Source organism: Quercus robur, chromosome 8 (genome assembly GCF_932294415.1).
Source record: "Quercus robur chromosome 8, dhQueRobu3.1, whole genome shotgun sequence".
Classification (NCBI taxonomy): domain Eukaryota; kingdom Viridiplantae; phylum Streptophyta; class Magnoliopsida; order Fagales; family Fagaceae; genus Quercus; species Quercus robur.
The window spans coordinates 40,789,541-40,801,869 of NC_065541.1; the positions used below are offsets into that span (position 1 = coordinate 40,789,541).

The 12,329-nt window shown below is 36.6% G+C and overlaps 1 protein-coding gene and 1 non-coding gene across 2 annotated transcripts; both read left to right on the forward strand.

Annotated features, from left to right (window-relative positions):
* Positions 1-4,744: 4,744 nt before the first annotated feature.
* On the forward strand, positions 4,745-9,243 carry LOC126695509 (clathrin light chain 1-like). The gene is made up of 3 exons (XM_050392278.1): positions 4,745-5,394; positions 8,183-8,336; positions 8,487-9,243. The coding sequence occupies exons 1-3, from the start codon at positions 4,970-4,972 to the stop codon at positions 8,958-8,960; spliced, it is 1,053 nt and encodes a 350-aa protein (XP_050248235.1). The 5' UTR covers positions 4,745-4,969; the 3' UTR covers positions 8,961-9,243.
* A 2,894-nt stretch (positions 9,244-12,137) lies between these two features.
* TRNAK-UUU (transfer RNA lysine (anticodon UUU)) lies at positions 12,138-12,210 on the forward strand. Its single transcript has one exon. It is a non-coding gene; the product is annotated as a tRNA-Lys (tRNA).
* The last annotated feature ends 119 nt before the right edge of the window (positions 12,211-12,329 follow it).

The following is a 12,329-nucleotide window of genomic DNA, read 5'->3' on the forward strand; positions in this document are numbered from 1 at the left end:
CACCATCTCGTGGGTGGGTACCAGGGAAATCTCCTTCATTTCTTCAGGAGTTAAGAACTCATTCGCCCAAGCCATGGCTACTTTAGCATCAGCTCAAATGGTGGAACCCATTTTTTCCTTGCCCTTGTACCCGTTTTCCTCCTCTTTGGGGCAAGGACCTCCTCAATAGAAATTGCAGGAGAAGCTGTCTGTCCTTCATCCAAAGTGGGGGTGGACGAACCTTTCTCAGCCGCCTCTTTCTCTTTTTTCTTTGTCAGTTATCCTTAACATCTCTGGACCCAAACAATGACGAGCCAAGGTGCGCAGATCGACCAGCTCGTCAAAGTTGTCAATCGTCCTTGCGTACTTAATCGCCTCTTGAACTCTTTCTTCAAACTGGCTCTCAAGATCAGGACGCTCCTTCACTACCAAAAAAAAAAAAAAAAAACACATTGTAAGAAGGACGATCAAAATCAGCCAAAGTACCGGAAAAAAGAGACATAAAAGGCAAACGCACCAATATGAGGGGTCTCCCACCGACGCAACAACCTAGGGACATTCCCTCAAAAGTCATATGACAAAGTCTCCCAACCATCTCCTGACACAAAGAAATATCTGGACTTCCAATAACGGAAGGACGAAGGAAGGTCAACTATGGGCGAGACCTCCTATCCCAGGGAACAAATTCATAATATCCAAACTCCTTGGACTCTTTTAAACGATAGAGATGAGTAAACTCGTTGAGAGTGATCATGTCTCCATCCGCTATGGTCATCCAGATCACCATACAACTTATGACGATCCTCCAAGAGTTCGACATAAGTTGCCTGGGGGCTATATGTAGGTGATTTAGAAGTTCCATAATGAACGGGTGAACGGGAAACCTCAGGCCACACGAGAAAGCAGCCTCGTAAAAACAAACCTCACCATGGGCAAAGGCACAAGCCTTTTCGCCCTTCCTGGGAAGACGGGGCCTAATTTCATCAGAAAACTGAAACCTATCCCTAAACTTATTAAAGACATCCACCTTCAAGGTACACTTTTCCTTGAAGGCATGAAAGGGACGAGGAGTTGCAGAAGTAGAAGGAAGGACAGACAAAGGAGGAGGAACGGAGGTAGCTGTGTCCTTAATAGCCTTGTCCGTAACCACACCAGAAGACGAACCCCCTCCTGATCACTCGATCCCAACTCAGATCCCATATTTTCCCTCCTAAGGACCCCATGAACTGATTTAAACCAAAACAAAGACTAATGCAACAAAGGATAGGGGTCACCTAACACTAAATCAAGGCTACTACCCCCTACAACGAAACCCCCAATTTGTGGGTATCGGTCTCCAGAAGAATCTAACAGCCCCCCCCCCCCCCAAGCGAGCAAAAAGAAAGGCGATGGAGGGAGAAATATGCCTAAATTCAGTATAATCCACCATTAAGGAAAGATACACAATCCCAAAAAGGAAAATAAGAATGTGAAAAAGAAGAATACAGTACAGCCAAAACGAGAAAGAGCGTAGAAATAGGCAAACGTACCTGGAAATAAGGAGGAAAACCGAAAAGGTTGGGAGCGAAATACGCATCAGCAACAGTGAATTTAGAGAAATCAGATGCAGAGAGAGTGGAGAGAAAGGATAGAAGTCAAAGAAATCAAACGCAAAAGGAAAGTGAAAAGATGAAAAATGAAAGGTAAAGAGTTAAAAAGTTTTCCTTGAAAAATGCGGGAAAAACTAAAAAGGCAGTCACCGGAAACAAGAACTGCTCACTGATCAGAAAAGGACATATGGCCACGATGCGTGCCACGCCGCCATAAAACCATTAATGCACGACGCTGGAATCGGCCCAGCGCAGGAAGAACTGCTTGACAAAGACTCAACCATTGTCCCTCAGTTATGACGAGGCGTTACATAGATAAATAATGGTCTTCAGTACCGTTGGAAGATCATTCCGTCCATTTAACACCCCACATGGGCGTTACAACTTCGGCAATGATTCCCCCATTAAAGCAAAGCCAACGGCTAAGAAGAGAGCTCCTATATATGTCCATTGATAAAACTTGACAAAAAGGTACACTAAAAAACTTCCTAATACATCCACATTACTTTCTTCAAACTCTAACTATTCTAACTTTGGCATCGGAGGCTCTGTGGTAGGCGCCACACTGGTGATCGTATTTTCTTTTCAACTTGTCTCTAGATCTAAATCAAGATAAGCTGCGGATGACCCCCGTCTGGACGAACATCTTTACTGACGATTCAAGCATCATCAATTATTATATAAATTAGAAAGGTTTAAAAGGATTTTAACAACTTAAAAAATGTTTGTTTTTCTCTTTTACTTTTTTCTTTTTCACTAGACAAGATTAAAATATACTCCGTATAAAATATAAGATAAGTTCAAATCCAACCAAAAGGATAAAGTTTAAACCCGTCCATTGTCAACGTACCCTCAAATCGAAAAGTACAAGTTGTAATCTTTCAACTTTTTTATATTCCGGTTTTTTTTTTTTTTTTTTGGGATCGATTTTATTTTTATATATTCCTTTTAAATCCCAACATAATAAGCCTTTTGTTTTTGGATATTTTAACTTAGGACAAAAATCTTAGGAAAAAATTCAAATAATGGGGCCATGATGGCATAGAATTCTAACCATAGGTAGGCCATTCAAAATTTGGATAAGCCCCTCAAAATGGTATCTCTCTCATTGTCCCATTTTATTTTTGTTTCGTCCATCCAACGTTTCCACCATATGGTTTCTTCTTCAATAATCTACATCAATCCCTACATGCATTTTAATGATATTTAACACGTTCCACTTTCATCTAGAAAAATGACTTTTCATCATATTTCCCAACCAACAAACAAAAAATGTTCTCACCGCGATCTGAACACACAGTTCTTTTTCCTTAGACCAAGACGACGACGACAAATAAGCCCTCATTCTTACACAACACAACCCAACCCAACAGAAAAATCAGAAAACACCACCAAATTCACAGAGAAAGAGAGGGAGAGAGCTGAAACGGTGTCGTTTGACTTTAATTAAAAGCTTATAGAAGATAATTAAAAACAATAGAAAATAACAGAGTTATTTGAGGACATTGAGAGAGGAAAATGAATCTATGACCGAAGTATTGGTGTCCTCTAAGGATTGAATTACAAGGTTAAAGCATGATACAAATGTGATCTATCATGTCGAGGACATGATTCCATAATTCAAGTGAAAAAATACATAATCATTCTTTTGAGTTGGATTTTCACATCAATCTTCTTCCTTTATCTTCTTGAGACAAAATAGAAAAATATGTAAGGATGCTAATGCTACAAAATATTTGACCAGAACTTATACAAATAAAATCACCCACAAAAAACTAACCAAAATGGATTTCAAATCATAGACCAAAAGGTTGTAAATAGTAAATACAATGATATTTAGAGACAAGTCATAAAACTCTTAGCAATAAGAGAAATGCTATGTCCACAATACTTTCAAAATAAATCCTAAATTATAGGTTGTTATTGGTTGCTATAGGTGGATAAAAAAGTAATTTAAGTTATAAATTCAAATTAGAACCAATAACAACTTACCATCTATGATTTGTTGTAAAAATATTGTGAACGTAGTACTTCTTTAACTAAGTATATAAACACTACATCTATGGTTCAACCAAATTCTTCAATGCAAAATTCCGAGAACCATAAATTTGAAATCTCAAATTTATAACAAAGTTTTCAATCCAAACCCTCAACACCGATAAATCCCAAATCAACCACGTGAATAAATTTCCAAGTGATCAATCTATACATAAGCTCCAAAAACCAAAATTCATAATCAATTTTCAATTTTTTTGTAAATCTTATACCAATTAATTAAGATTTAAGCCCAAAAAAAAGTTACAAATTTACAAAAAAAAATTTCTTATCTCTATCTTTCTTGTGTCCTATGTTTATGTCTATCAACAAAGTTACCAGTTGAACAAAAAGTCAACAAAGAGATAAGAAGATGCAGTGGTCTCGTGGCTGACATGTAAACAAAAAAAAAAAAAAAAAAAAAAAAACCTCAGCAACACTTAAGACTTCACTACTTTTCAAGAATAAACAAGTAATTAAGTTTTATATAAATAGAAGCCTGCTGTTTAAGTCTTTCATAAGTCCTTTTATCAAATACAAGCAATTGAACTTTCCTTATTTACATAAATGTATAGATATTTTATAAGATTTTTTTATTATTATTATATAAATTAGAAAGGTTTAAAAGGATTTCAACAACTTAAAAACATGTTTGTTTTCCTCTTGTACTTTTTTTCTTTCTTTTTTACTAGACAAGATTAAAATATATAAAATATAATATAAGTTCAAATCCAACCAAAAAGGATAAAGTTTAAACCCGTCCATTGTCAACGTACCCTCAAATTTGAAAGTACAAGTTGTAATCTTTCAACTTTTTTATATTCCCTTTTTTTTTTGGGGGATAGATTTTATTTTCGTATTCCTTTTAAAATCCCAACATAACAAGCCTTTGGCTTTTGGATATTTGATATTTTAACTTAGGACAAAAATGAAAAATCTTCTTTAAAAAAAAAATCTTAGGAAAAAATTCAAAATAATGGGCCCATGAAAGCATAGAATTCTAACCGTAGGTAGGCCAATCAAAATTTGGATAAGCCCCTCAAAATGGCATCTCCTTTATTTTTGTTTCGTCCATCCAACGTCCCCACCATATGTGGTTTCTTCTTCAACAATCTACATCAATGATCAATCCCGACAATGCATTTTTTGTGTTATTTAACACGTTCCACTTTCTTCTAGAAAAAGAGACTTTCATCATATTTCCCAACCAACCAACAAACAGACAACGTTCTCACCGCGATCCGAACACAGCGCTCTTTTTTTTCCTTAGACCAATACCACAACAAATAAGCCTTCCTTCTTACACAACACAACCCAACCCAACAGAAAAACCATAAACCACCACCAAATTCACAGACAGAGCTGAAATGGCGTCGTTTGATTCGTTCAGCAACGAGGTTGACGAGCAGAACAACCACGAGTCATCCACCACCACCACCACGACGCGTCCTTTTGACGACGATGGCTACATCGGCTACGACCCTCGCCTCGCTTCTCAGCGCTACGAAGACTCCTCCGCTTTCGTCTCCTCTGATGACTACGCTGGAGATCCACCGCCACCTCCTATTCTATCTGACGATGTTGCAACGGGTTACGAGGAGAACGACGACGTTTACGGGGTTCCCACAGCTTCCAACCCGGACTACGTCTCGCCATTTGAGTCCGGTGCCAGTGGCGGAGACGAAGATGGTGGTGGTGGTGGTGGTGGTGGGGTCTTCTCTTCTGAAGGCCCCATCTTGCCACCTCCCGAGGCGATGCGTGAGGAAGGCTCTAAGTTGCGCGAATGGAGGCGGTTAGTTCTTTAACTTTGTTCTTTTTTCTTTTTTGTTAATCTTTATAATGATTGTGTTGTATTGGTTGGTTGTGATCTTTGATTTATGATTGCATAACTGGGTTTCTAGACAGTTGGATTTGTTGTGGATGAGCTTAGGATCTTTGAGTTATGAAATCATAAATGGGTTTTCAATTAGTAAATTGGAATGAAAGTTGGGTTAGTTGATGATGTGGGTAATGGAAAATTTTTGAAGAGTATTGCAGATTTGAGCTGATGTTTTTGTTATCAATGAATTTTATTTGGTTAAGCTGGTTAACCTAAAAATGCTTGCATTTGCAATGTGTTAGAGATTAAATTCTACATTAATTTTCATTGTCCATTCTATCCTCCAAATTAGCGTCCAAAGTTAATTGATTAGTGGGTTTCATCCACCCCAAACTATAGCAATGTGTACTCTAAGCTACAAAAAATTTTGCTACACCTTATTTCGGGATTAATTTTCCTACTAATTGGTTAATTTAGTCACTAATTTTGATTATGGGCTGGACATTGCAAATAAGTCTCAAATAAGGATGTTGATAAGAAAGCTTTGTAATTTAGGGTGCACGTTTCAAATGTTCCCGTAGTTTGACTTAGATAACTACAATTAATCCTTTAATTTATCATTGTGAACTGGGACCATTATAGCAAATGATAACTGTGATCATTACTAGAAAATTTAAATGGTTTCAATAGAAGCAGTTTCTAAAACCTTCAAGAGCTAGTCTTGTAGCATAAGTTGTGATGGTGGCTCTGATGTTAGTAGATCCACTCCGGATTGTTCGATATTTTTTCTTGTAAAATGTGCTACTGCTATATAGAACTAAGTTACCTGGAATGCTAATTGTTGTGTTATGCAGATGGAGAATGTGGTATTGTATGTTATTTAGCCAAAAATGTGGAACAATGGGGGTTTAGCGTTATACATAGCTTGTATAAATTGTTTGATCAGAAGCTAAAATTTGATAAAGCTAGTTTTAAGCTGGAATACTCATCCGCAAAATGGGTGAGATTTTTGGTTTGTAAAAGTTGGTTTATTGAAACAAAAAGTGTATCGGGTTTCAGATTGATGAATCTTGGAACAAGGTGGCTGGGATAATCGAGAATTAGGGTTATGCTAGTTTAGAACTTGCCTGAGCTTTAAAATTATAGTTTGTGTCTAGCCAAGAGTTTTGTAACTCAACTAGCACCTACCATTGTTTTTAACAGAAACGTTCAAAGTTCAAATCCCCCCACCCCCAACTATTGAATTTAAAAAAATTATAGTTTGTGTCTAAATATGATTTTGGGTCAGTGCAGCACAATCAATCATAAAAATTTCATTCAGGAATCTGAACATCTACCTTCTAACAATCAATCACAAGAAAGTCATGACATGTATACAAAAATTATTGAGTTAACTACAGACAAGTCTACCAACATTAAAGTTCCATTAGAAACATCATTTAAATAAAAAAATAAAAAAACTGCAGCTAGCAAAAAATCAATTGAGACAAATGAATGCATTGGCTGCAATGTAGCTGGAGCCTAATTTATCTCACTTGTTTTTATTAGGATCTTACATCCACATCCACGTGGTTCTCTTCTTTGTATAATTTATCTCACTTGTACATACAAAAAAAATGGTCCTTTAATGCAGTAATTATATACTCTTGGGCCTTTTGGAATGTGGATTGTAGTACAGTAAGTTGAGTTTCTAGATTGGTTCTGATAAATTGAATTCAAGTAATATTTTCATCTGTTTGTTACACCTTGAGAATGTGGAAATATGCTATAGCTGCTATTGAGTGCAGCCCTATGTATTTTTTTTCAATGAGCCCTTGCTCAAATGGTATGTCCTCATAGCAAAGTAGTGGATGCTTGTGTAACTTACCAATAAGGGGTAAAAAAGGTACAGCGCCATGTATTTGGTAATTGTATATCCTTATTTATTTATTTTCTTTTGCTTTTGTCTCATTATGGCTATGTATCTTAGAATAGTTTCTTAGACATTCTAAATATAGGGATGGTACTTTTGGTACATAACAATCATCAGATGTTTCTCAGTTGAGATGGACAAATCCATTTGTTGGCACTGCTCTACCTAATAGCACAGATTTTTTTTTTTGATAAGTCTATTAGCACAGATTTTAAGCGGGTAGTTTGTGTTCTGAAGTCAAAGATCTGAATTATGTTGAGCAACAGTGCATATATTGTTGAAAGCAGAGCCATTGCTGGTTAGAGTTTATCTATCTGGCTTGGGAAGTGATTATTGAAAGTTTATAGCTGCATTCGAGCATTAGGCATGCTATGCTGTCATGTAGAATAGGTCCTCCTTATTACAGGAAAGGGGATATAGAGATTAGATCCTATTACTGAATTGTAAGTTTTATCTATGGGTTTGGGATGGCCTTTGAGAGTGATCTAAATAATGATTGTTGCTTTACTATTTACTGCTTAAGGTAACATTTCACTTCAGATTTCATTTTGATCCTCATTTTTGTCTACCTTTCTTGCTTTTTATTTCTATTTTTTATTTTTTATAGATTTTCATTTCTGTCAGAGAAAATACTACTTTAGATTGAGCCAAGAATGATTTACAGAGAAAGCTAACATTCCTCTGGTGTATTTTGTTGGCCAATGAAATATTGAATTCTGTTGTTTGCTTGCATGATCTTTAAGAAGTTAAAGTGGTTCAAAAATCATGTTTGACTCTTGTTTTTAGCCATAGACTTCTGCTTGGTCATTAAATTTGTGCATTGTAAAACCTTTGACATTATTGATGCAGTCAAAATGCCATTCATCTTGAGGAAAAGGAGAAAAGAGAGAAGGAGATGCGGAATCAGATTATTGAAGAAGCTGAAGAGTATAAACGATCTTTTTATGAGAAAAGGAAGCTGAATTGTGAAACAAACAAGACTAACAACAGAGAAAGAGAGAAGGTACGAGTTGCAAATCTCATTGTTCTTTCCCTTCCTGGCCCCTCCTCCTAGCTAATCCTCTCTGGTCCTACCTCTCTCTCCTCCAAGTGGCATTTATTTCCATGCTTCATTGTTTAAGATAAATGAATTTGAACTTTTTTTTTTTTGCAGATTAACTTGGCTAACCAAGAGAAGTTCCACAAAGAAGCTGACAAACATTACTGGAAAGCAATAGCAGAGATCATTCCTCGCGAGGTCCCTAATATTGAGAGGAAGCGAGGGAAGAAAGATGCTGATAAGAATCCTTCGATTGTGGTCGTTCAGGGTCCCAAGCCAGGGAAACCCACTGATCTTTCTAGGATGCGGCAAATTCTCTTTAAGCTGAAACAAAACCCTCCTCAACACATGATGCCTCCCCCACCTGCACCTGCCAAAGATGGCAAGGATGCAAAGGAAGGGAAGGATGCCAAGAATGGGAAAAGTAAGACACCAACTGCAGCAGAGGCTGCAGGAGGAAATGCATCTGCATCACCTGCAAAAGATGCTACCACTAATGGTACTTCTGACCCATCCAAACCAGAGTCAGCTGCTGTTGCTGCTGAGAGCGATGCAGCTGCTGGAACCAAGCCAGCCCCTGCTGAGTAATGACACGCTATATTCATTTCTTCTTTCTTAGATTGCTTCTTTTTCACATACCATTTGTTCTGAAGAAATAAGCATGACTATCTTATGATCCTTTTTTGAGTCCACGAGATGGGTTCATGAAGAGGTTTCATCCTTTTGATTCATTTTTGTTTCCCCTTCGGATATGGTAGGCTTTACATGTAATTTTTGACTCTCGCTCCACTTGTTTTGACATCTGTATTGTAACTAAATATTCACTCTTAAATTTTTATCTAACTTAACAACGATGACTATTAGTATGCCATCCTATGCATTAATTCTATTGCTGTTTGTTGCTTGGCATGATCATTTGTGGTTGAAAGGAGAATGGTCTGAGCATTTGACGTTCAATTTGGTTCATCCATGATTTCCAGAATCTTCTCTTTGCGTATTGTAAGGTCATCCTTTTTAGTGAGGAAGAATTATTTGTCTTGAGGATTGAGATATTACAAAATGTATGAGGATTTTTTTTGGTTTATGATGGAAACTATATTGTAAAAGGTTATAAGAGGAAACCATTTACCTTGACTTGTTGCCGTGTAAGTAGACTTTTAAAGGTCAAAAACAAAAGAGCTCGAATAAATTCTCTGGCTGGTGATCTTCCTTTGTGTTTGAGAAGGGGTGGTTTATGATAAACTTGAAATGATATACTAGAATAGACCGGTATTGAAATATTAAGTTACAATGATGTACACACGGCTTACTAATTAGTCCAGATTCAAGTTAGGTTTTCTTTGGGCTGTAGTCTAGGAACCCAACATCCAAATTGAACATGTCAAGTGGAGGGATCAGTTTTGATCGAATGATGCATCAAAACTATAAAGTTGTGATTTCCAACTAACTTTTGTTGGCTTTAATTCTGTGCCAAATTTTATTATAATTTCTTCAATCATTTCCTTGTATTTATGTGGGTTTATTTGTAAGGGATGAGTGTGAGAGATTGGTGAAAAATCAAGCTTCAAAGAAGAAATAGTACAGTTCGCGACTAGCTCGCAAGAAAAGTAACCCGCAAAAGGCCACGTGTGAAGCACATGACTAGAAGCTAAAGAGTTATGCCAAGCTGTCAAATTCATGAGTACTTCGCGAGAAAAGGCCATCTTGCGAGGTACCCGCGAAACATTCTATTTGGCAAAAAGATAAAGTGCTTTGCCAAATTCTTTACCCACACTATATATACCCTTATTATCCACGAAATATAAGAAGTGCTTTTCAAAGAGAAATTCCTGGCAAAAACACTTGAGAGTTAGAGATTATTATACCCACAATTATCTACACATTTTCTCTTAGTTTTCCTTTACTCCTACCTCTCAATCTCTTCATCCTTGAGAGGTTCTTAGCCCAAACACTTATCTCACCCAATCTAAGTGTTGAGTCAAGTTTTGGTGCCTTTGGGAAGCATTGGAAGGAGCCATTAAGTGGCGGATGCAATTGGGCTGAATTGCGGGATCCAGAAAGTTAGTGAAAACAAGACTCTGAGAAGTCCATTGGTAGCAGGAGCTTGGAGAGCTCAAGTAGATGGGGTAGACTAAGCTTGGAGGGTTTTTTGTTATTTGTGTACTCCAACTTATTCATTAATGGATTGATTTCAATTTGGAGGGTCACAAAGAGGTTTTTCGAAGAGTTATTTGGTTCCCTCTTCAATAACACGTTTTGGCGTTATCTTATGTTTGCATCTCACTTTTCTACTCTTTAAGATTTCATTTTATTGTTCATTGTGGCTGAATATGGCTTAGAGTAGAGTACTGGTTTATTGCGCATATTTACTCTTAGGGCTCATTTGGATACAACTTATTTTTGCTGAAACTGAAAACTGAAAACACTATAATAAAATAATTTTTAAATATGTGAATAGTACCGTGGGACCCATTTTTAATATTTTTAAATGCATGAACAGTGCTGCTACAGTGCGTGAACAATGATAATTGTCTCCTTCACAGTAAATCCATGTGATTTTACTGTTCATGCGCTAAAAAAAAATCAAAAAAAAAAGAAGAAGGAAATGTGAAATAGAAAACGTAGACGTACAATAATCTCTATCCAAACTGGCACTTATTCCACACTTTATTAAGTTAGAGTAAAAACAATTTAACCGTAATTTTAATTTTGGGATCTGAAAAAGTTTTAGTGTTTTCACACTAATTTGAGCTTTCAAAAACCAACCCAACCCGTTTCGGTTGAGTCAGGTCGATTGGTTCCAATGGTTTCAATGTTTTGAACACCCTGAATCTGTAGCTATCGGGTTTATAAGTTTGCAAAAAGAAGAAGTTGACTTGAGGAACATGATTACTTGGTGAATGATATACCATCTCACATAAAAGGGTTCAAATTGCAGACAAATACAAGAAAGATTTCATTGCCGAGGATACAAATCACGGTTCCGAAAATTTGAAATTGAACTCTTGTTGGGAACCTAATTGTCAAAAAGATTTAAAAAGGAAAAAAAATTGGAGAAAAAGTATATATTTCTAATAGAATTAATTCATAGCGACATCAAGAGTGTTTTAAGCACATTTTTTAAGGAAAAACTTATGATTGTAATCATTGGCTGGTTGACGATGGTAGAGATGATTGGAGGAATTCTATCATATCTATGGAATCAAAACACAACACAAGACAATTCACATGTGATCAGACAAGTGATGGGCCAATTTAATGGGACCGCCTCCACGCTTGGTGGTCACAACTCACAACTTTGTCACTCAGCACCAACTAGCTAGTTGTGAAGAAAGATGTAAAAATCTGTGTGCATGTGACTGATTATGTAATCCACAGCAATCCTACAATTAGATTAGAAGCACTGACAATCTTTGGCTCGTGGTCGGTGTCGGGGGATCCCCCAAACTTGTGGAGCTTTCACTTTTGCTTTTATAATAATAAATTTCTGGCATCCAAAAGATCTATAGAAATAGGATTCCTAAAAATAAATTCTTTCAACCACAAAGGGTTATTTTCTTGTAGTCATATAACTCATGCCAGCGCAAGGACTTGCTAGGTGCATTGGTTCTTGTCTACTTAATATACTTAAAAAGATCAACCAAATCAAATCAGAATAAGTGTCCACTTAGTATTTTCAGGATTTGTTTCGTATATAAGGTATTTTGCTTTTGAACCAATTTCCATTCGGATTTTCTAAATAATTATATATTACTGTATTGTCAAGCCGTCTTAGCTCAGCTGGTAGAGCGCATGGCTTTTAACCATGTGGTCGTGGGTTCGATTCCCACAGACGGCGCTCTTGATTTTTTCATTTTAATATTAGTTTAAGCTTTGAAATGAATTTTGTCATTACCAAAAAATAAAGATAAGAGCGTTAGGTACGCCAATATCTTGAGGGTTTTTGTTTGTTTTGCA